The sequence below is a fragment of the Clarias gariepinus genome, chromosome 14 (genome assembly GCF_024256425.1).
Source record: "Clarias gariepinus isolate MV-2021 ecotype Netherlands chromosome 14, CGAR_prim_01v2, whole genome shotgun sequence".
Lineage (NCBI taxonomy): Eukaryota > Metazoa > Chordata > Actinopteri > Siluriformes > Clariidae > Clarias > Clarias gariepinus.
In genome coordinates this window covers 15,065,349-15,090,418 of record NC_071113.1, presented here as the reverse complement: position 1 = coordinate 15,090,418, position 25,070 = coordinate 15,065,349, and the positions used below count along the sequence as shown (strand labels likewise).

The following is a 25,070-nucleotide window of genomic DNA, read 5'->3' as shown; positions in this document are numbered from 1 at the left end:
CTCATAACTGGAAGTCCATTCAAAACATAATCAGAAAATAAATATCACAAGGAAACACATCATGTGGTCATACCATAATCTTAATAATATATAAAATATTGAAAATAAAAACACTGGAGTATGGTTGATAAACATAACTGTAGTATTTATTTATAGTTTTATTCAGGTTATTTGGATTATACTGTTACTGCTTAGAGAAATGCCCTCCAGGACTCCTGGTTCAGCACATCATTCAAGTCACAAGTCAAAGGTCTCCTGGCTCTTTGCTGAATGAGTAGTCATGTGACAGAATATTTACATCCTGGAGAGCAATTCTGGGTTTAGTCGCTATATCAAACAAGATTTCAAGAACACTGGGAAATATTTACGTGAAAGTGACGTATTTAGTGAAGACTTTATGCTGCTCACATTTTTGCGAGCTGATATATTAGAGGATTTGCATTATGGCTTGTTTACATATGTTTGTTCATAAAAGAGCCCTTTGCGACTAATTGATCACTGGTTTCTTCCAGCAGGTTGCATAACTAAATCGTACATAATTTCCTCACCTTTGTATCCTGAACATCCATATCATAACGCTAATGTCCAATACCAAAGTGGCAAAACAGTCTTGTTTCAGGGATAGGAATAATAACTGGGTCTTTTTCTTAAGCACTTTGCTTGAACCACAGGCACGTGTTTGTATCGAAGAGGCCACAGAGCTGAGAGGATGTCCCTAATGATATTAATTTAAACAAACCAAGAAAAAAAAAATAACACCATAGCCTTATATATACAAGTGGATGGGGTTGACATGTGCAATAGGTGCATGGGGGAATATCAGGGCTGTAGATGGCATTAGTACATGTAGCCTTTGGAGTAGGCCTGAGGGCCCAAGTTGGTGGCAGCAGGTTCGGAGGGGTAAGACACTCCTTCGTCCAAGTGAGACAGTGGCACCGTGTCTTCCTCATTGACATAGCGCTCAAACTCGGCCTTCACGCTAGGCCGCTGATTGTCAGGGAATGCCAAGGAGATCAGCGCCTCCGGTTCACACACAAACTTGTAAACGTAGCGCTCACCGGCCACCTGAACACAAGAGCAATGATGTGGTCAGTTACATCATGATTTATAAATATATATGGAAATATAGTATAGAACAGAAAAATTGTGAATTAGAGTCCTACTCATACCTTTTGCATAATTCCTTTCTCATAGTAGTAACGCAAGGAGCGACTCAATTTGTCATAATTCATGGCTGGACGGTTTTTTTGCATCCCCCAGAGCCTGGCGACCTAAAATAAAGAGAAATACACATGAATGATTTGAAATGAGCTGCTACCATGAGAACCTATTCACATATTGTACCTTTTCAGTTGTTGCAAACTTGTATGCATGCTGTTTTTTTTGTTTTTTTTGTTTTTTTTATTGAAAATGGGCTTGCATATAGAATGATACAGCTGGAGGCAGAGCTTTTGGGTACAAAGACCTGCAGTTGTGGAAAACGTTTTTATTTAGTGTTCAAGACTCAGACATAGTCTCAGTGCATCAGTGTAGGCTAAAAAACATTTCTTTAATCAAGCCTTTTGTTAATATTGTATTCTTGGGTAAAAGAGCAGATCTGGTGGATTTATCAGCATGGTGTGTTTTAGTGAATAGAAATGTTTGGATGCAGTCATTCCCCCAACTCCCACACATTCACTCAGGTGTGTTGGTGGTTGAGTGGCTGGCCACCTTACAGCCCCACGCACCCTTATATCTGGTATCTGGGCTCCTTTTGTTTAGCCCTTTTCCTTATGCCATCATAGCTAGTCTTGCAAGAGTCCCTGCTTTCACTTTACCTGGAAGTTACGAAGTGTGTTCAGGTCAAAGTGAGACTTGTGATGAAAATTCTCACCGATCCTTGAAAATCAACTGATAACTTGTCATCTATCTGTAGGAACTGTAGGCCCAATCATTCATGCACTTTACAGGAACTGTACTGGGAGTTATTGTCATTTCCCCTACTGTATGCATGCTGCAAGCCAATTCCACATGTTTGGGCCATTAGCCGAGTTCCTGGGAGGCTAGCATTTCAGATGTGAAGTATGGCTCTGGTGTACTGAGAAAACTTTCTAACCTGATTGTATCCAAGCACTAGTGAAACGCTGAGGTGAGTGCCTTATGTGTAGCAGGTAATTATATAGGAAATATAATGGCAATTTTTTACTCCTTGTACATTGACTTTATTCATCTCTTCCCCCTTCACTAACAAACCTCAGTGAGATGGCTCATTGACAGTCCCACTTAGAAACCATAAAGATGGCTTAGGGCGGCAATTGCTATGAACAGTTATGTAGCTAAGTCTCCATCATTGAGCAGTATTTTTTTATCACTTCCTTGCACAGTAAGATCTGAAGTCTTGTTAGATTTTTTTTTTTTTGCACTGACATACGTACAGTATATAGTACTGTATACTTAAATCAACAGTCTGGGTGTTTATTTAAAACACTGGAGATTTGGCTGTGCATAAGCTCATACATTCCTGGTTACACAGTGCACATTTGAATCAACTTAACCGCGTACCAGTAGTGAGAAGACAGGTTTCTACAGAGCAATGTCTCTTACCATCAGCTTTTCAGACGAGTTTCCATCTGTAGGAACTACAACTACCCTACCCATACCTCAATAACAATGTTAACCATTAGGAATGTTTTCTGCGTACATGGCCCAGATGAACAACTAATGACATTTTCCTTCACATACATTTCTATAATGTTTAAACATTACATTATTAAATGTATGCGAATCTAATACCACCAGCAACAATACCTGCTGTAATGATATTTCGTCACTAGAGGGAGTTACTTACTGTGTCCTGTTTTAAACTCTATTTTATAAATAAGTTTGGACATTCCAATGTGGTTCTTTTTTTTTCTGTCACTAAACTGACTCTTTATATACAACACTGTAAAAGAACCCTCACTTTCTCTGTACAAACAGACCGGCCAGTGCAAAACTGGAGCAGACCTAAGGATCTGTCAATTATCTCTTCATACATTAGTAAAACATACTTCTTAACTGCTCAACAAATGCTACTTGAGACTTATGAAGCTGTCCCAAAGGTGCTGGTTTTGTCTGATCCCTCGGAGAGCTCCCAGGTCTAATTGGCATAGTAATACCCCAACACTAATGAATGATTAATGCAGTACAGTAGAACTGGCCTGATGGAGGCATCTCTGCGTGACCGTCTGCTGACTCATGCTATTTAGCCGTCTACTGATCACAGACAATGGGAGGTTAACATTCATGCTCCAACCACAACAGCTTGCTTTGACTCGGCCAAAGTGGAGGTCTGTAATATTTAGTAATGGAGCCACACTCCATTTTGTTTCCCTCTATCGTTAAGTGAAGTAAATAATGCATGGCTGCTAATGGAGGCAGGCTTTGTGTGGGTGGGTGGGTGGGTAAGCCCTGGGGAACAGCTTGCTGATCACAGGAAAAATCTTTTCATCTTTAGATGAACCGTTGAAACAAATTTACTTACGAATACGATATCTATAAAATATCCATGAATTTTCAGTGATAGGTCAATAAAATAAAAACAATCAAGTATTTTAAAACCAATAATATATGTATAGTTTTTTTTTTTCAAGCAAAACAACTGAGTGTGTAATCCTGAGGATGTTGTTGCCTCCTTATATTTTTATGCCTTAAGTCCAGGAGTCTTGGTCTGCCATTATCTATGAGTATCTTTGCTAAATGATCATTCAATCGTTTCTTCCTTCTAGCGAGACTCAAAGTGGATCCAGATCCAATCAAACAAACACTGGTTATTCCAAGTTTATTAATATATGTAACTTCATTTATTACATTTTTTTTGGGATGGTCAGAGCAAACCAGAGGAAACCTATGAAGACATCATGGACAACACTACTAATCCACTTTGCCACTTTGTTGTCTAATAAGTCTGATTGCTAACATCAAACCAAAGGTACAGGCGATCCAATAAGACCTTACCTCTTCTGGCTCGATGAGTTTGAACTCCATGCCACGACCAGTCCAGGCAATAAAGTGTGCATTGCCAGGATCATCCAAGAGAGCTACCAGAAACTGCCAGAGCTGCAGAGAGCCACGCCGCTGATAGGGGGCGCCATCTCGGAACACACTGCTGCCCTCCTGTTTCACCTCACCTACAGACAGAGACTTTACATTAAGTGTCCCTTAACTGACAAAATACAGTACAGTTGTTTAAAACAGAACATTATTTAATACGATCGAGTTATGTACCTCAACACCATACATAACATCTTCAGCCTTTAAAGTAATAACTGTATCATTAGATCCTTTTTTAAAAAAAATTCGTATAAATAGATTTTGTAATCATTTTTATTATCTAGATAATAAACATAAAGTGATGTGGCAGCTAGTCTTCTCTCGGATCCAATAACTAATTTATGCTAAAGGCAATGTAGCCAGTTTTGTTAATAAGTATTAAATGTAAATATTGTATTTACATTTAAAGTATTTGGGATGTGTGGAAAATACTCCAGACATCATTAAGAAAAGGCATTATTAAAAATAATTGTTCCCATGGTGTTTTACTTCAGCCTGGTATTAATAACCCTGTGCTTAAGGAAATCAGACCGTGAGAACTTTGCGGGTTAAATGACAACTTGATTGCACTTCTACCAGTTTAGCCAGTGAAATGATCTAAAGCTATGCAAGACCCATCAATCACCCAGACCATGGGAACTGACAGCTCTGTTTCCTTCAGTGCGTCACAAGAGCCTAGGACATCATCATGCATGAGAAACTATAGTGTGTGACCCAGCTCAAGATAACACATGCTGCTCATTATGTATCGTGGTGCTGGATGCTTTTGAGCAGTAGATGATGTTTCAGAGAAAGGGCTAAAATCATTCTAGTCAGTGTTAAGGGTTTTGTTTCCTTTCCCGTGGTGTTAGACTGCATCGTCTTCTACTGTGAAGCAAATCTCAGTGATAGTGTGAATGTTCGAAGAAATGAAGAAGTTTAAAATACATGTGAAGTCCGTATGCTTAAAATACCTTCGAATTTCTCTGGAACAACGCGGGCATCACTTTCAAACATGTAGCCTAAAAACAGGACAAAGAGGAGTGCATGGTCACTGCTTTAGTAATGTTATTGTATCATATCATGGTTAGGTCAAGCTAAACACAACATGATAAAATAATGGCAGTAATTAAAAGAAGTCATTTCTGTCTGCCATCTAAATACATGCAAGTTAACGACATAATTGTATAGTTTCATAGCCATTCAAGTATATTGGACATTTTCAGGCAAGTCAAAAGAAGAAGTAATTACATTCTCATTAACTTTTAATGTACTGTGCATTCAGTAAGGAAGTGACTAAATGTCTATAATTAATGCCACATTAAGAAGTTGCTTGCGACTAAAATGACTCAAAATGGTGCGACAAATAGTTCTAGGTGAGCAAAGAAGTGGGGTATTTGTCTTAGCAACAGGAAAAATACTGGCCCTGTCCAGTAGTAATATTTACCCTGGACTTCATCAAGCAGCAGTGAGACGAATGCTTGTGCCAGTGGAAACACCGACCTGCTGACTTGGTTAGCCAATGACCGCACTGGCCAATCCTAGCCAACTATGACTGATGTGTATGAGATACACGCCTCCTAAACCTGAAATTTTGTCTATGCCTAAAGTCACGAAAGGAACTAAAATTTAGCAAAAAAAAAAACAACAGAATTTTACCCTCATTGTTGTGCTGGGGATTGGGGTAGCCTTCGTTGTGGTGGTACATGGAGGTGCAACCAGGCACATCTGCAAGGCAACACAAAGGGATATGGCTTTGAATGACAATGTAAGGCCTCATATTACTCACTCGAAATCAAATCTGACCCTTCTCATTCTGTCGGAATGAGGTTTGTGAATCTGCTGATGTGATAACATTTATCTCTGAATGAATCAAGGACGAAAGCTAGATTCATCATATCACCTGTCAACCAAGATCTTTTTACAGCCATGACCAAATGAAGCACAAGGACATGATATTATTGTCGGTATTGTTGTTATTATGGCAATTCATTTCCTCCCAAGCTTAAAGTCTATTAAAGTACTAAACAATCAAGACAAACTCTGTCTCTGTCGCATGAGTAAATAAGTACTGGGGAGGGTGTAAGGTGGAGCAGCCTTGGGTCTATATAGTTACTCATTCCTAGGGAATGCAGTGGCACAGGCCAAGATGAGATAAGATGTCACAAGGGAAAACAGAGTTCTAGCTTCAGAGGTTAAAGAGCTATGTCATTTATAAAGCTAGCAGCTTCGCTACTGTATATGCATACTATCAAAGAGAATGTCATGTAAGAATATTTCTCATTTAAAGGAAAGGTTTCTGATTTGTTTAAGGAAAAAAATGAAATGTTCACACTCTTCTTGGGCATTCATGTAGTGCAGCCACCACAGCTGAACTGGAATGGTGTTTCTACTGATAAACTGTGGAGCATCATCCAAGATAGCACACAGACCAACTACTTTGTTCTCATGCCTCAGTGACCCTTATTCATGTGTTCCTTAGGTATTACATGTTACAGCTATGACGATAAATTTGTTTGTGTAAACGCACCCCGTAGTCTTGCAGAAGAACAAAGAAACAAAAAAGCTGCTGGTTTTTATTCGTTCCCAATGAGTTGTGTGTCCGTGCAGTTTCTGTGACACAGCAAGGAGACAGCACTGGCTTGCACAATGCAGTAAATGCTAAAGCTGAATGTGGATGGTCTACTTTTTCCTGCATCTACCTCACTCTGCCCTGCCCCCTGGCTTCATACTCATGCCCCCTTCCCACCACCACTGCAGCTCACATTACCACCGCTACGCTTGTTTTTCCATTATGAGTTCATCTGCCTGCAGAAAAAGGAAGCTGCTGCTGCAACCCAACACCCTAAAGCACTCCAAAGGGGATTCTAGTCTTTCCAGTGCCCTCCATTTTCTCAATGAAATTCCTATGCCTTGCTGCCTTTCACAAAGTTTAGTAGAGGAGGGGTGGTGAAAAGACAGGGAACAGAATAACTGGACAAATACAATTGAGACCTTTACAAAATGACATGGATGTGTAAAAGAGGAATTTCTACAGTAATAATAATTAAAAAAGAAGAAAATGACTTTTCTGTGCTGACAGAAGTTACCTCAAGCATCTTTTCTCTTAAAGAAGGATACGAGATGTGTCATCATTTTAATGGATCTCAGCATTGTATGGTTAATGCATGAGTATACATAGTTAAGGCTTTCTGATCTTAAACTTTCCTTGCGCAATGTGTAATGTGTTTTGTGAGTTATATCCAGGCCTCCATGCTGTACCACATGATAACACTCACCAGGCTCATAGGTGTAGTCAGTGGGTTCCTGCTTGACCATCATATGGGCTGGAGGGAACCTCTGAGGGGCCACTGTGCCCATATGGGCTGCTCGCTCATACAGCGGGTCCAGAAATTCCTGCTTGAAGCTTTGCTGGAGGTAGGGCATGCAGGGGTCTGAGTGCTGTCGGTGGTACCCGCTGCTACCCCCAGTGCCTGCACCTCCTGCAGGTGTAGAGGGCATACGCTGCAGAGCTTGACCTGGAGGTCCAAATGGAGCACACATCTCTCCTGAGCCTGTTGGGAACCTGGAGCTAGAAAGAGTGAATCAAGGCAAATCTTAAGCCATACATGGAGCAACTGAATTTCCACTACTGGTTTCTCAAGGCAGAATATCATTTCCATAAGAATTATACTGCTTTGTTACTTTATTTTAGTGGTCACCACATTGGCTTATTTGATATACTAGATCCGGCACAAGTTTTATTTGGATGCTCTTCTTGTTGCAATCCACTCAATATCTCAGGGCTTGGGACCGCCACTGAATCTCAGTGACTGGATATACATTTAAGCAGTTACAGTTAGGGACCTTGCTCAAGGAACCAACAGTGGTGACCTGGCAGTGGCAGGAATTGATCCCCTAGCTCTCCATTCAGCAACCCTGAACCACCACCTCATTCATCGCTGCTAAAGTTTTGAATTATTTCTTTATTTGCATATTCTGGGATTTAAAAACAAAATCTTAGCTGCTGAGCTAAAAGCAATAGTGGTAAATAGTAGTGCTGACACATTTATCCAAATCCACCACTACTATAAGTAACTATGTTTCCAAAACATACTGTAAAGACTTATTAATTTATGTGAAGTTGGTTTACATTGTAAAATACAGCCATTTTCCTGGTGGCATTACCTGGGATTCATGGGGTAAGTCTGGCCATGATTGGGGTGTGACTGAGTGGCAGAGGGCGAGTTCATGTATCCCGTTTCAGGTCGGGTGCCCACCAGTGGTTTTGGGGAGTAATGCTGCATGGGGGACATGGGAGTCCCAGGGCAGGAGTTTTTGGGTCCTGCTCCTGCTGCTGCTGCTCTCTTCTGTTCATAGGCACTGTTAAGACAGGCAGCATCACAAACCATTTAAACACATCAATACAACAGAAGAACTCTAGTTATCAGACATTCGAGATTTTTCATCCTTTAAATCAGTCTAAACAGGTGAACTCCTGCTGACCTGGCATAAAGGCACTGCTCTCCGCCGGGATAGCTAAAGCTCTGCTTGTGACTGCAGGACTGGCTGGGGTCTGAACCTGGGCTCTGGGGTTCCTTTTTAATCTTCACCGGCGGGCTGTGGAATGCCACTGCTGCAACACAGACAAACAGGTTCATTAATATAGCTACATTCCAACTGAGCCCTCTTAAGCTTAAGGAGCAGCCCTAGGACAAATACTTTTGTCTGCACTGGAAATACCAGACTAGTTCAATGAGTCCCCAGACCAAAACAGGACCGGAGATATGTGACACACATACATGCGTTCCAACTTCTGTTAAGGAGATGGTTAGATCCTCATTCCTAACTCACAGCAAACACAAAACACATCAGACACACCTAGTGTTAATTAATGCATTCATCTTCACTCTTCTACTCCAGACACAACACAGCTATTAACGCTTCATAAATATTCAGTCCTAAAAAAACATCTAGTGATGGACAGAGTTCGTGTGCCAGCCTTCTGTTGATGGTTATATCATTGAAACTGGGGTGTGTCATTTACTATTTTCAGTGGTAACATGCTCAAACTCAAACCAAACATTTCAATTGTAACACTTCGTCATATAAAAGTTCATTATGCTCTTTAAACATAATTTTTTTTATTATTTTTATTCCTTAGTTTGCCTAATTATTCAAATAACTCCATAACACAGTGCTTCTGTGATTTGTCATAATTTACTTTATAAAATTGGTGTTTATTCAAGATCAAAACATGCACTATGAAATACACCATAAAGTGTTAGAAACAGAAATGACACACCTTCCAACTCCAATTCACAAGCACTGCTTACAAATGATCATTAAGTCAACAGACTGGTACGAAGGAAGGGAAACAACAATGACATTTCCTAATAGTTCCTCTTTGAGCTTGTCAAAGCATGTCACTGATGACAAAATACTAATATTAATAATAGACCATGCTCGAGTGAGTGCACTTGTCATGGCCAGACCCAACAGATATCCATTAAAGGTGGACTTCCTTTACGTGTAACCTGTTCACCTTGTGTTAAATCAAGACTTGTCATAGGAATAGCCAATGATCAGGCTCCGCTCATTGGCTATATTGCTGTGTGTGGGGCCTGGGTCTGCGCAGCAGCGCTGCACTGCTGTTTATTATTTGAGGGGAGCAGCCACAGCTCTCAGACTGTGCGGTACAGGATGTTTTTCTGGGCCGCTCAGGGTAAACAGCAGCAGCTGCGCTCCTCCAGCTGAGCCCCAGCCTATGTTTATAGCTGTTTATGTGTTGATTGTCGTGGGTGCAGACCTGACTGAACAGGCACGGTTGAAACCCAAGCACAGGTAATTACACAATACCGCTTAAGGACGAAAGATGAAGAGAGAGAACAGCCTACTCTTACTGTACTACTGCGACTAAATTAACAGCCCTCCCACATGCATCAGACAGACAGACAGACAGACAGAGAGAGAAAGAGAGAGAGGAGAAAGAGAGAGAGAGAGAGAGAGATGGCATTTTCCCATGCTGGCCCGGGTGACATGGAAATGTTGGCTTAGGATAGAGCTCAGAATGGATTACAGAGTATTTAAGGTGGCTTTTCAGACAGGGAGACAATGGGATAAGCTGTTTAATACACTCAGCACATTAAAAAAGTGCCATACAGTCTACTAATATTAATTATAAGGTTATATATATATTGTGTATAAACTTATAAGCTAATATATAAGAAATAAACTTCTAACTATGCACAAAAGGTTGTTCAGGGTTTCAAAAATTGTTAACTGGTAACATTCTGTAACCCTTCTTGACAAAATACCAAGTAACAAGTTTATATCTGAATAAATATGTTGTGCATTAACTTACACTTGCGCTGTCTAACCAAAACATATACACTGTTAAAAATATTGTTTCCAGATAAAACTTATTAATCACAGCAGTAATTTTTTAATTAAATGATTTTAAATATTTGCTTATTTAAATCCAAACAACCATCTTAAACCATGTAGACAAAAAAAAAACATGGTCGAGGAAAAAAAGATGAGGCTGTAAAAAAAAACAGGAATGTGAATGTGAATCATGTAAACACTTGGTAAAGTTGCATCATTAAAAGAAATCCAACACTAGAAATCACAGCTATGATTAATAGTGAACATAAGTGCATTTACACACACGCACAATATGATAAGAACTCAAAAGGATTAGTGTTAAACTTCTGTGTGGCCATAAAAAAAAAAAAAAAAACTTGTTACTGAGACTAACCAGAAGGAAAAATGCTTGAAATTGCTAGGGAGCAAAAAGATTGGATTTCGAAACAATGGGAAAAGGTCATGTGGTCTGAAGCGTTCAGATTCACACTGAGTAATGGGCACATGAGGGTAAGAAGTTAAGCACATAAATAAAATGCAGCCATCATACATAGTGGTCACTGTACAAGCCACTGGAGGCCATGTTATGATCTGGAGTTGGAGGTCAGGTCTCAGTTCAGCAATGTTATGTCACAATGAAATAAGGTCAGCTGACTACCTGAATGTACTGAATGACCGTTACCCCATCAATGAATATTGTCTTCCCTGATAAGCAGGAGCATATTCCAGAACAAAGATGCTAAGATTCATTGGGCCTAAATTTTGATTGAAAATGAGTGATTCCTTTTTTATACATGGATTGGCCACCACAGAGTCCTAATCCCACCGGAAGTCTTTGGGATATGCTGGAAAAGAATGGTTTGACTCTCCTGTCTTCTAGATGCTGATTTCAGGCAAAGATGTTGGAAATAACATTGTTGAAATAATGGCATGGTGAATGCACACCGTAATCAAAGCTGAAAAATTGGTGTGCCTTTTTTCTCTCCAAGGCAGTGTACTACATTTTGTACCTGTAAAATGTCGAACCATGGCCCATTAATCTAAACAAGTGTCATGGTTGGAAGAAATCCTTGAGAAAATGTAACATTATCAAGACATTTCCTGCTGCCATTAAACCTGCACTGAGTTTATATACCAGTGGCAGGAGAGTAAACAGAGATGTGACACTAAAGGTACTTTGCCTTATATTTTTCCTCTCCTCTTTTTGCAGTAATTTGACGAAAGCAGCCAGTCTCTGGTTTCTTTCTTTTTTCGATTCATTTAGAAGTTACATCACATTTCCTTAAACCCTCTCATATTTCACAGGTTTTGTTTCTTGTAAGGGAGGAAGAAGGATCATGAATCTGAATGTGGATTGTGACATCTGTGTGAAGTGTTTAGATATTCTCAATTGAATGAAGTACACAGTACATACACAGAATGTGTTGCAGATTCGGAGGTTAAGCACCAGACTAATCTTTCCACCAATCTTGACAAATACAGAAAACAGTATCAAAATCGAGAACATGGACATCTTACTTTACATACTGTATATGTTCTTCTCACATCCTGAATTGCCATTCAATTAAATGGACATGTGATTGTGTTAAACACCAATTTCTGCTTTTACTCGGTCTGGATCTTCCAATCAAAGGCTCGAACTCAACGGGCTGACATGACAATTCTGTCGTTACTTTGCATTGACACCTCTCTTCAAGAACCACGCATACGTGTGAAAAACCAGTAGCATTGTGCGTAAATGACGAGAATGTCTCTCTATTGAGAAGGGCTCTAAAGAGAACCTGGACCTTACATATGTAAATAGCATGCTTCAGAGGAGAGGAACAGGGAGGTGAAGGGGGATGGTCATGGTTGAGTACTTTAGGAAGTGTGGATCATTATGGAAAGCCATTCAGACAACTCCCACCACAAACAAATCTCAGGACCCCGATACCCCCACTCCCACCTCAGACAAAAAGACAGCCACCAGCTGTGACAGATGGAGGCATCGTTGGCTCCTCGAAAAAGCCTCTTTAGCTCAGACACGTGGACCTGTCTCAACATGAAACCTTACGATAGAGCATCCAAAAAAATCATACAATGTTTCGCTTCTTTTTTATTTCTGCAGTATATGGAAGAATTCTAACACCATGCTCTTGTTTAGCATAAGGTTCAATAGAAAGCTAAACTCCAAAACGGTTCATACTAAAACTGTCCTAAGCCAACCATATTTTTTCCCCCTGTGGTCAACCTCAACACCAGTGAAGATCTGGACAGTTTTAAAACATTGTATATTCATGTCAGGATTACTTCCTGCACGTTTTCAGTTCATGACAGCTGCAGACGAGGCCAGCTCCTAAATATCTCAACAGGTACAGTGATTCACCGATTATGGTACGTTTATATCACAGGGACTATAAACACACAGCAGTGCACCAGAGCACAGGCCAGAACATGTGACAGCTGCAGGCTGTAATTTGTTACAGTGAAAGAGCCTGGAGAAAAGAAAAAAAAAGCAAATGAATATAAGTAAACATTGTGCGTGATAAGATTTAATTCAGTCCAGCATTTGTAATGGACTTTGTATTCGAACCAATATTCTGGGAGTAAATATTCTTTTCCCCATGTGGGTGTATTGGATTTGTTGTTATGTTACAGTATATATATTAGGCAGAAGTGAGAGGCGGACTGCTTGACTGGTTAATATATCTACCTTGCACCCCACTGGGCCACTCCATTCAACAGTGATGAATTAATGTATCTGACCAAGCTACCAAATGTGAAAGAAGGGCTTCAAAAGATAAAATGGACATATTGATTTTTGGTATTCTCCTTAACACAGCGACCCATCACTCTGAAATCAGTAGCTGTCAAAGCCTATAGTACCAGACTGTGCACATAATGGTGATGTGAGAGTGTAATGAGTGACAATCACAGCTGTCACAACCCGTCTAGGCAAAACACTTTCAATGGAAGAACGCCAGCTTGCCAAGATGAGGGCTTAGTTATGAATAGAAGTTTTTCATCATGTATTTCCCTAGATTTGAGCTTGAGAAATACTTCAAATATGAGTCAAGTGCTGGCAAAAAATTATATTTCAAGGTTGGGATCTGGAGACCTTGTTTGATTTTACTTAGGTTTTTTTTTTAATTTTTTATGCGTATTCACAGTCTGTTTTTGTATGTAACTCAATCTTCAACAACATAATTAGTGGAAAAGTCGAGTAAAAAGAGAGGGACAAAGAAAATGAGTGGGCTTCAGAGCTTTTAAAGAAACAAGTCTGCCAATTCCACAGAGTACAGGAACATGTGCTGGACATGTGGTGCTCAGGTCAACAAGCGGAAAGAGAGCTCATCTCTCAGTCAGAGAGCGCGCAATATCTGGCTCACCTTTAAACTGTGCAACCCCCCTCAACACACATACACACAAGGTTTGGATATCACTTTGAATGGTCTGCCGATACTGAGGTTCTCACTGCGAAGAGCACCATATTGTATATACAGTACCATGTGCAATATGTATAAGATAAGATTTCAGAAAAAAAAAAAGCTAGTGGCGCTTGCACAATTCTTCACTCTTCACTCACTAAGCTCACCTTTCTATATTTGTAAGTGTTAATAGATTAAAATATCACAAACAAAAATCTATGAAAGTAAACTGATGCAACGTCTCAGTAATTATGCGGGCATGCGTATAAGAGTCACCCTTTGCATGTGACAAGAGTGATGCATGTTGCCAAATTCAACAGTTTCACTTCCCTTTACAGAGGATGAAGGAGCCAGATGGATTTGGTTTATTGAAATACAGAATTGTTTCCACCACCATCTCATATGTACTCGGTAAAATGTGTAGAAAAATAAACATGGGAAAATGTTTAACCTTATGGAAGAATACTAAGATTAAACAGGGAGTAAAAAAACATGAACCACAAAGTTAAGCATGGAATGATGTAATCTTATGCAACTTGGACGTCATAATGCACGTATATGCGTGTGTGCATGAGAGGGAGAGAGAGAGAGAAAGAGATATGAAATGAGACTGCATGAAATAAAACGTGTGAAGACGTATGTAGGAGGAGTAATTAATCTCCCTCCCCCCTCCCAAAGCTGCTCTCTTTAAATGTTTAATGCATTTATTGATTTCTCTCGCATTGCAGAAATTATATAAAGAACCACACGTTAGAGATATCCATTCAGAGCAGTGATGTGTGGCAGGGAAAATGGTCTCCTTATCTCCTGAGAGAGATAACACATACCCATCGAATTCCTGTCAAACTCATGAGAAACACATTTCCACCAAGACCCCGCTTACTCTTGCTTCCAGTCTGGATTGAAGTCTTAATTATAATAGTTTGCATAACAGAGACACTCAGCCTGATTCCTGCTGTCTCTCATCTACACTTTGATTGACTAATCCATCATTGCTTTTCCAATATATTGTATGACCTGGTGTGTGTCAGCAGAACCACCAAGACCTGCCTAAATGAACGGGAAAGACAAAACTGAGTCAGAGAAATGACTGGATATGGATTTTACCACACACACACACACAAAAAAAAAAAACATAATCGGCATCAATATAGGCTGTCAAAACTCAGAAATACAGCTTCCAAATGGTGGTTGTGACAGTGGTGTGATTCCCCAGCAAAGGCCTCCTGTTCTCCACACTCCTCTCCCATGTGTTGTTAGATATACGGCCGCCTTGTTATCATTAGTACTCCCCCACTATTGCTTTTTTTTTTTCTTTCAGCAGCAGAAAGGAGGGGAGCGGGAGGGGGTGAGCAGACGACGTCCTGGGCTGGTTTGGCTTTTGCATTCTCCTTGCTCTCTGCCCTCCCTTCCTCCATCTCCTTCTGGCCCAGTGAACGAACACACACACACACGCGCACACACACACACACACACACACTGTCCATTCAGTATGCTATACCTCTGCTTGACTGAGCTGGAGGGGGATGTTCCATTTATGTCCATAACAGTTACAGGAAATATTTTTCACCAAAACACAGGGATTACAGAACGTTATGGTTTCAAGTGTAAGCTTGTTTTAGAGTTCTTCATTAACAAAATGGTTTAGTACATTCGTGCAGTAAACGTAAAAAAAAAAAAAGGAAAGAAGAAATAAAGGAAAGCATAATGAAGGAAGGAAAGCATTACTTTCTTTTGGTCACAACTTTTTTTGGGGGGCAGCTGGATTCATGAATGGTGATCCCAATTTCCCTCAGTGTACTGCCTCAGCCAGTCCACACAACCAGCTCATTCATACAAATGTGGGGCTCAAGCATGCATCAGGTCTCTGTATGTGTGTGCACGTGTGCATGTGTGTGCGCGTGTACGTGTGCCTGTAAATGAGTTGTTTCTCTGCAAAAAAATAAGGAAAATGAGGGAGGGGGGAGAAAGACCAGCCCTCTCTATGTGATAGGACGAGTGCTTTCTGCGCATTTCTGGCAGTTATGAGGATGTTTTTGCAGACTTGTTGCATAGCAGCTGTATTTTGGAAAGTTTAGAGCCTTCTAGCAGTACAAGGAACCAGGGGGATCATAAGACATGAAGATTTACTGACATGAAAAATACAATAAAAGAACAAACAAAATGCAACATAACTTCTAGACTACACAAAAACTGTGCTCACTGCCTTCACCAAATTTTCATGGTCGTTTCCTCCATGTTTCCATTTTGATCAGGGACTCGTCTTTGCAAATCTGGATTTATAGCCACAACTGCCTATATAATTACTCCAAGGCACAAGACCAAACAATCAGCCCACACAACACTGCAATTGGAGGATTAGATCACATCTTGGAACATTCAGAGTGAGTAAGAGAGAGAGCGAGCGAGAGAGAGAGAGAGAGAGAGAGAGGAAAAGAGAGAGCGCAAAACAGATTTTCACATTTTCGACTTGGTAGAGAAACAGAAAAAGGGAGGGGTTAAACCTCCATTCAGAAAAAGGAAGCGTGAGGGTGGAGCCTGCTGTAAGACTTTTTCATGAATGGAGAGTGAATTCTCTGACTGATGAGATTAAAAGCCTTATTTTCATAAGCATATTTTATTTTACATCATCCAAATCAACAGTAAAAGAACAATAACATTTGAACAGTGGTTTGATCATATTTTGATCACTTTTAGATGGTGTACAGAAAATCAGATGAAATACATCTGCCCCATGAATTAATGAATAAACATAATCAAAGTGTATAGATTATTCGATAAAAGCCTTTGAAATAGAAACATCTCATTTATCATCCTACACATCATCAGTTACATACAGAGTAAAATGGAGTTTTATAACTGTCTTGGTTTATAACGTCTAATACCAAACCCTATTTTAAAACTTGTAACTTGTTAAAGTCTATAACATTGTTCAGACCCTGCTGAGATCTAGCATGGCTCTAAAAGCAGATTTGCGAGTAAATTAGCTGGTAGATTTTCTGGTAAATTGCTCTCTACAGACCCAGTCAGTGGAATGTGCATCTGGAATAAACAAGTGTACACTAGTGCAGCAAGCCACAAATTTGGAACACCAATCTTGTCTTTTAAAGGATATCTTTCATCCACTGTGGGGTTTGTTCCAAAACACAACAGCATAAGGTCACAGATGCTTCATATCAAGGCAAGGATAAAGTCAGCATGGATAAATGTACAAAATGGAGAGAAAAAAAACTGTGACAGTTTTTTTCCCCCAGCCATGTGGTTATATTGCACAAGAGCATGTACTGCACTGAAAAAAAGAACATTCCAGCTTTCCCAGTGCACCATGTGATCGCTACTTCTCAGTTACACTCCTATTGCAACAATATTAATGAAGGAAAAGAAACACGGGGCAACACGTGATTTGATCACGGAGTGTTTTGATTGTGATGTGTTCACAGACAAAACACAATGAGACTGTTATGAAATGTAGTATACTGACATGACTTATAAGGCTTCTAAAAAGATAGGGCTTAAATGTCAGATTAGCTTCTGCCACATGCGTCACTACAGTGCTACCGTACAGAGTACAGTTTCATATCTGTAAAACCAGTGGTTTCAATATATCTCCACTACGGTAACCACAACCATGAAGAGCCCAATCTTATGTTCATGGTCACCTTCACCTCTTTTCTGAGTGAACACAGACAGCCAAGCGTACATTTGTTATTACTGCATTGTATAAGTATAAAAGGGTGGGTATAGCTGTCAATCAAAGCTTAGCTCCACTTAGTTAATAAGATGGCGCTGTCAAGCTGAGCTTCCATTGCCTTCAGGAGTAGCTGTCACTGACACACCACACTGTGGCAATTGGTTCTGCCCTTAATGGGGTTAAGTAGACATGACCCTCCAATGCCCCAGAGTTCATCTCCACTTCCTCCTTCCCTTTGTGAGACCACAGACAAAAACAATATGTTGTGGGAGCATCTGTCACCACAGGTCAGGTGCATGATGGGGTTAAATAGCAATGTTTGCATACAGCAACTTTAAGCTTGTGAGACATAAGATTCGGAGCTCAATCCTTTACTGAACTATGGTTAAGTTCAAGTTACAATTTCTGTTACGGGAAAAAAAAGGTTATTTGTATGACTCACGCCTTGAACTCTGTAACCTCTTAGAAAAATGCCAGCAGTGTTTCCACAACAGGACTTGCAGACTTGCCACCGTGGTAAAGGCCCAACCCATAAGTCTGAATGGCTTCGACAAAAGGTCCAGGAGAACTATTTACAGAGTGCACACCCCTCCACAAACCCTGGCACGCCATTGTGTGGAGACAACAAAAAAGGAAACCAGCTAAAAAGGCAGCCTTGGCGTTGTGCGGTACAGGAATTTGCTTTCCCATTTACACCTCTGACAAACACAAAGGCGAATCTTTGTGTGCAACTTCTGAATGATCTTTTACCGGTTTCCTGAGCTCCTCAATTGAGCCTTTGAAGCACATGCAAATGAAAGGTGCTCTTTAATACGAGCATCCATATGTATATGTTATAGTAGCAGGTTGTGGAAAAAGTGTTTCTCACAGTGGTTCTTACGCCGAGCTCCGGGACGATGCTATTATATCGCTGATAAACACAACAACCACTCCTAAGCCTCAAGCAGTTTCTGAATCAGTCACTCCCTATCTCTAAATGAAGAGCACTAACGTTCTATCTCGTGTTTTTTTGACCCATTGATAATTTAAGCATACTGTCAAATGTTGCCAAAGTTTTAAAAGAAGATTTACTTACAGTTTTCTGAGATGAAGTCAGGAACAAACTGCTCATCACTGTCAGGTACTTGAGCTGTATTTAAAAAGAAAAAAAAAGAAGAAAAAAGAAAAAAAAACATGCTTATTTTTTGCATTTACACTTCTAAAATATCTTAACAAAATGAAGACACAGGACAAAAGACAAATATGGAATTGTGAGACTGAGAATGTTATGGTTCTACAGATTGTTTTGTAATACATTGTTCTTACTACGCAGGTGGAGGACCAGAGTCATAATTTGTCTTTACACAGAGCCATTTGTTGAGTATGAGCAGTACTCTTAGCAGAGGAATAGACTAAGTGTGTCCATTAGGCTGGCCTGTCTCTCCCTTCATCTTCATCTGGGTGAAACCTGAGTTACTGCCTCTGGACAGCCATGTGACCTTCAACTCTACTTTCCTCTGCGCCAGCACTTTTCCATCGGCGGCAGATCAATACCTCGGTTGAATGTTGCGTGTGTGTGAATAGTTTAATTTCAATCAAATATACAGTAAATAAGTTTTTTTTTTTCTTTATTTCAAACCTCTGCATTTTTATTTTTACCCGAGCGGGAAGAAACTAATAGCAAAATTGTTGAGTTGTTATTTCGATGCCAGACATTTTGGACATCACATCCTCTTTTGTGTTTAGTCATTTTGTAACATGCATACACATCCACTTGTCGGAAGAAACACATTTGATTTGACTGTGTGACAATTTATCCTTTGCAGTTATTCAGAACCTGTCAAGCTATGTTTCGCTATACAAGCACGCTCTGCAGTTTATTGATCCAACTGATAGTGGATCAATACTAGAGCATTGGAACTGATGGTCAAGCCGCCTAACACCATCCGATACGCTCAGCATCAAAGTGTCTGGTCTTATCTGGCTGATGGACTTTCAGAGCTGACCGATGTAGCTAATATATGGGCAAATCTCATTCAGCATATGTTCCGACAAAATAAGAAGTGGAGAGATGTGCTGAGTTCATGTCTAATGTCTCCCCTTGCTCATGCCCACACCGAGACATCACTCTGACCAAGTTGATGTGGTTAGTTAAATGAAGGGATTCTGGAATTCATCACTTGATTTAAGCCTTATGAAGGCTGACTCTTAAGGTCAATTAAAAAGTGGTTATAGAGAGAAGCTTTTTCATAAAAAAGAAAATGTGTTTAAGAAAGTGGTCATCTGACCTTTTAATTTTTTTTTTTTACATTATTGTAAATTCTTAAGAGGATACAAATGTTTGCTTCAGTTGAAGAACAAGTTACATCTGTAAACAAGAATATTAGAGATTCTCAAATTTCCATTGCTTCAGAGGTCAAACTGAATAAAGCCAACGCACAGTTGGAACTGGAATCTTATATTGCTAAGTGATGCACAAGAAATGCAATAGGAGTCTGCAGTCATGTAAAGTTTGCATTTTATAAACTTGCAAAAGAACATGCTGGTTCAATAAACGACCATTATCTCAAGGAAAGAGAATTGTCTAAAGTAATTCTGGCTCAACCTCTCACCCTGACCTTCAATCACATTTCTTCCAGCTCTAGAACAGTAACTGGAGTCTTTCCATGACTTGGATGACTTTCATGAATGATGACTGTGCTCTTCTTTTTACTGAGACAAAATCATCATTCATGGTCATTTACGTTTGCCAATTAGAAATCTGAATAGATACGAGTTACAGACACACTTGTTATGCAAAATAATCTTTTTGTGGTTGCAGGTGCACCATTGCCATTATCACAGTCTCTGTGTCTTTCTGTGGACACAACACACTCATTTACTCTCCAGTGAATCTGAACAAGGAGTGAGAGAAACAGAGAGCTCTAGGCAGTGGCCCTCTGTTGACATGCAGCCCAGGTAGAACTAAGATTCGGAATAAACCAGATCTTGCTGCAGTAACTGTTGCACCGCCAGTGTTTTTAATATTGACAATTAGCCACACAGTCAATATCATAAAACACTTTTTAAAATGACAACACCCGTAAGCATAAAAAAAGTTTTTGTTTTTTTTATGTTTCTGCTATTTTTACTATAGGAAGATTGCAAATTAGGGTCAAGCATGATGTAGTTAACCAGACTGCAAAGAAAAGGAAATCAGTGTTATAAAATCGCACTGTAACAATCATAATCCAAAAGTGCAAGTGGAAATAAACTGTAATAAAAAAAATCTTAAACATGTCACAGCTACATTGAAAAAGCTGATTTTCCTGCACCACTGACCTTTACTTTCCTTGTATTGCAAGAAGGAGAAGCCTGACTGTCTAACAGGCCTCATGCCATCTTTCCTTTCTTTTTAGCCAACACGCTATAACACAGAAACTACAGGAGCAATACTGAAACTAAAGACCATTCTACCACATCCTGTTTGACGAAAGTGCAGTTTCTCTTTTGGGCATACTCGGTGAAATTACATTAATTTCCTACATACTGCCCCGTCCTACTGATATATTGTAATTTCATTAGTCCCACTCAAGTTTTCTTCTATTTAGCCCCGAGGAAGAGCACAAAGCTGTTTTTCATGAGTCAGCGCCAATATTTGGTGTTCCAGATCAAACAATATATCATTCAAGCTAGTTTCAACATGCCTTAAAAAGAGCACATGCAATGTGTGTAAAGGAAAAAAACAACAACAAAAAAAACATTAAGAATTGTCTGGACATTGATGCCTCTGGCTTACTAGTTTCTGGAGCTAGACCGGATCTTAACCCAATCTTCTCCTCTCCTTCTCTCTCTCACTATGTGTATGTGTACGTGTGTGTTGTGCGTCAGTTCACTTCCAGGAACGTCTTGTCGAGGGCTTTGAAATGCAAGTCAGCACAAGACTGGAAGTGTGTCTGTGCAAGCATGGAGACATGTTTCCTTTTTCTTTGAGGGAGGCTGAATTTATTTTTTTTTTTTTGGGTTTTGGGGGGGGTCAGGCGGATCCTGGGAGGAGCCAGGAGGTTTTTTTAAGCACTAAAGGCTAATGACAAGACTCTACAAGCTTCCCCATTCACAAATTTCTTGACCTCCTTCTCGTTCTTGCTCTTACCCTTTGAGAAAAAGCCCTAAAGCCGCTGTTTTTGTTTCAGTGTAGTGAATCATTCACAACCACAAATCACCTAATAATAAGCTGTTCAAACAACTCACTTAAAAAAAAACAAAAAAAAAAACAATCACACTAAGAGGGGTAAGAGACGAAGGAAATCCTACTGCCTTTTTAACTTCTAATAAATTACATAGATAAGTCTAATTGTTTTTTATATACTAAATGTAGTGCAATGCAGTGTATGTAATAATTTACCTTAGCACACAGCAAAATAACTCTCTCTCTGATTATTATATAATGACCTTCATAAGTTACTACATCTTATCTTGTTTTAACTAAAACTTGTTGGATCTTTGACTAAACTTGAGAGATGACAAACACAAATCATATACTAAAATTTTTTTCTCATAATAACAGAAAGTGAAAGAAAATATGGAAGGAAGTAGCTGTGAGGCATGAGTTATGAGTTTAAGAAGAGTCAGTTAAAAGTCTGGAGAGTCCCCATTTCAAAGCCCTGAGCATTAATCACCCCAAGCATTAATTACAGCTACACTTTGACGTGTGGCCATTGACCTTGAACTACAATAGCACACTGACTGTGACCCATTCTTATCCCCTTTTTCTTCATTTTAATAAGCTGTCCTGGGGAACCTGCTGTTTTACCATTAAAACAAAGTTTACTTTATATTCATGTCAAATATTTAATTCCATAAAACCAATTGAGATTTTGAATAAAACAATTCTATGGTTGGGTTTGTTAATTATTAAAATGTCACAATTATCTGTAGATAATGTTTATAGCTTTATAAAATACACAGACAATAAAAGTATTAGTGAATTTTGTTAGCAATTTTTTTTTTTTTTTAAATCATAAGTTCTTTTAACATCCTGTTATGTTTTTATCATCAACCCAGATACTGTATAATGTTTCTACCAAGCCACATTTCACCTATTTGTTTCCTGACCTTCCATCTATAATGCTACCTATTTGCATTAACTGTAAGAGTCCATTACAGACTAAGTAAACATTATGTCCAAACATTATCTATATCTAAGTACCAGATATTTTATAATCAGATAACCAGCTTTAAAACCCACATAGAACCAAACATCCTTTAAGCATTAAAAATTGACCGTTAATAATAAAATAAGCTGGGCAAGATGTAATATGGTATCAGATTCATACGCGAGTTAAAATCCCATTTTCTCTCTGATAAAATAGACACTAGACACTGGCCAAGAGTCAAAGAGATCGTGTTTCAGTCTATGCTGAACTATCCAGCCATTCATCTAATCAAAGGAGCCATTCCTTCTTGGTATATAATTAATCCCTTCTTTGCCCAAAAGCAACCAGACACAGCTCTACCTGGGTTATACTTGAAAATCCCAAATAGCCAGCACAAGCAATAGATATGATACACAAAGAACATGTCGGTCTCACCTTCTGTGAGCCATGTCTCCTGAAGCTGACTTAAATCTTGAAAGAGGTCTATGGGGTAAAAAACAAAAAATAAAACCTATATTAGAACATTGTGTACACTCCTCAGAATGTGTGGAAAATATCAACTTATTTAAAGTTTTATATATATATATATATATATATATATATATATATATATATATATATATATTAAAACAAACATATATCTGTCCTGAGTGTAATGTCCGAAATAAAGGCCACAGTAAGTGCGTTTCCTAAACTCGCTTGCTACTTTACCTTCAGATTCCTGAGGGGGTAATTCGGTGTCCATGTATTTCCTTTTTGCTGCCACCAACAGTCTATTTAGGGGCCCATTTCCTTGCGACCTCTGGAAAACACCAGGAATATTATGTAAGCGGAAACATATTACAAATGTGGAAGAAAAACAATTGTCATTATGGCAACATACAGTACACTATGGCCAGGTTGTACTGGTAGGCGTACATGTAACATTTAAATACACTTCATAATTCTTTTTCCATCTCAGAGCTGGATATTAAAATTATAATGCCATCATTTATTGATATCTAAATTCCTATTAGGTAGACCATAAAGTGCTGTAATAGAGTTATGTTTAGTTACACAAAACAGGTCAAAATGGGTCTGGTCATTCTTTGTGTAAAGTGATTTAATTCCTGATTTTCATACTGACCATCACATAGCTGGAAGAGACACTTTCTCTGGAGAGTCGTCATCATGCACGCGCACCATTATGCCGATTATAAACAACAACTTTTTAAACTAACTGCAACAGCTAAGCTACAACTGGACACAAAACAAACGGTACATTTGAAATAAATGTTATAATTAATAAGTAGTACACAAGTTTTACTGAGTTATTTAGGTGTAAACTCGGAGCGGTTTCCCATCGCAGTGCTGCGTAGCTCACACACACACTCACACACACACACACACAAACACAAAAACCCCAGCAGAAGCAGCGCGCGCGCATTCCCCAAAGCTGTACTCTTTATAAAGCCGTACTTACATTAGCTAAAGTGAAAGGCACTTGCTGATCTAAATATCCATCCATGTTACAGTCCATGCGTTAACCGTTCGCGGTCATCGAGGCTGTGTGGAGCAGAATCGGAGCAGCCTGCACGAAAAGAAGGCAGTGGGACACACGCACACACATGCACACACACACACCACGAGCGCGCGCACACACCATACACACAGACAGACAGCGGGAGTTGTGAATGGGGCGTCCAGAAGGCTGCATGCGTAATGAGCTCCATTCACAAAAACACACTCTCAGTGCTTGCAAACCCTAGCCTAGTTAGCTTAGCCTCGTGCAGGCAGTTAATACAAACATATCATGCTTCTGGTATTAAAGAAAAGCTTTGGTTAGATCGCGCGTTTCTATTATTATTATTTTTTTTTTACCGTTATGAGTATACAGTAATATAACAGTAGTGTTTAGAATTGTTTTGCAAACGTGTATAACCCTGTTCACTAAAGCATGGATTTAAAATAATTATATATATAAAAATATATACTAAAGTGTAAACTTTTTCAAACTGTTTATATTTAAGTGTGAATGCAAAGCGTATCATGTAATTTAGTTTACATGGTGTTAACTGTAAATAGATTTAACCGTAACGTTTTATTTACGCGACCGGATGGCACACGTAGACCTTATAATAATTTAATGAAAAACTTTACTGTTTTCTTTACTGTTGCTCTGGGTAGGAGCTACTTCTCTGGCTTTTCGGATGTCCGCTCAGTCGTAAAGCTTCCTGATTGGTGAATTTCCTCTTTCAAGAGCTCAGATTTCTCTCTTTGTCCTAATGAATGGTCTTACTTATGAATGAAGCCTCGACTCGTTCCTGTGCACCAATCAGATTCAAAACTGTACCAGAGCCTAGCAACGTGGGGGCGGGGCCTGGGTCTGTCTGACCAATCACCGGTCGCGAAGCCAAGAGTTTTCCTTCTAGACTTTGCAGTTGTTTTTCATTCACAAAAAGGAAGGAGAAAGTGGAGGGAGGG

The 25,070-nt window shown here is 39.4% G+C and overlaps 1 protein-coding gene across 5 annotated transcripts; it reads right to left on the bottom strand.

Annotated features, from left to right (window-relative positions):
- Nucleotides 1-103: 103 nt before the first annotated feature.
- etv4 (ETS variant transcription factor 4) lies at nucleotides 104-24,831 on the bottom strand. 5 transcript variants are annotated; one of them, XM_053511953.1, is made up of 13 exons: nucleotides 24,747-24,764; nucleotides 24,070-24,177; nucleotides 23,319-23,409; nucleotides 23,043-23,090; nucleotides 18,569-18,622; nucleotides 8,536-8,665; nucleotides 8,218-8,412; nucleotides 7,329-7,621; nucleotides 5,710-5,778; nucleotides 5,025-5,072; nucleotides 3,976-4,148; nucleotides 1,170-1,271; nucleotides 105-1,065 (listed from the first exon to the last, which is right to left on the bottom strand). In XM_053511953.1, exons 2-13 carry the CDS (start codon nucleotides 24,124-24,126, stop codon nucleotides 838-840), a joined length of 1,488 nt encoding a protein of 495 aa, XP_053367928.1. In that variant the 5' UTR covers nucleotides 24,127-24,177; nucleotides 24,747-24,764; the 3' UTR covers nucleotides 105-837. The 5 variants fall into 5 exon arrangements, with proteins under 5 accessions (XP_053367929.1, XP_053367928.1, XP_053367931.1 ...); XM_053511954.1 differs by lacking the exon at nucleotides 24,747-24,764 and having other exon boundaries at nucleotides 104-1,065; nucleotides 8,536-8,662; nucleotides 24,070-24,260; XM_053511956.1 differs by lacking the exon at nucleotides 24,070-24,177 and having other exon boundaries at nucleotides 24,747-24,831.
- Nucleotides 24,832-25,070: the final 239 nt, after the last annotated feature.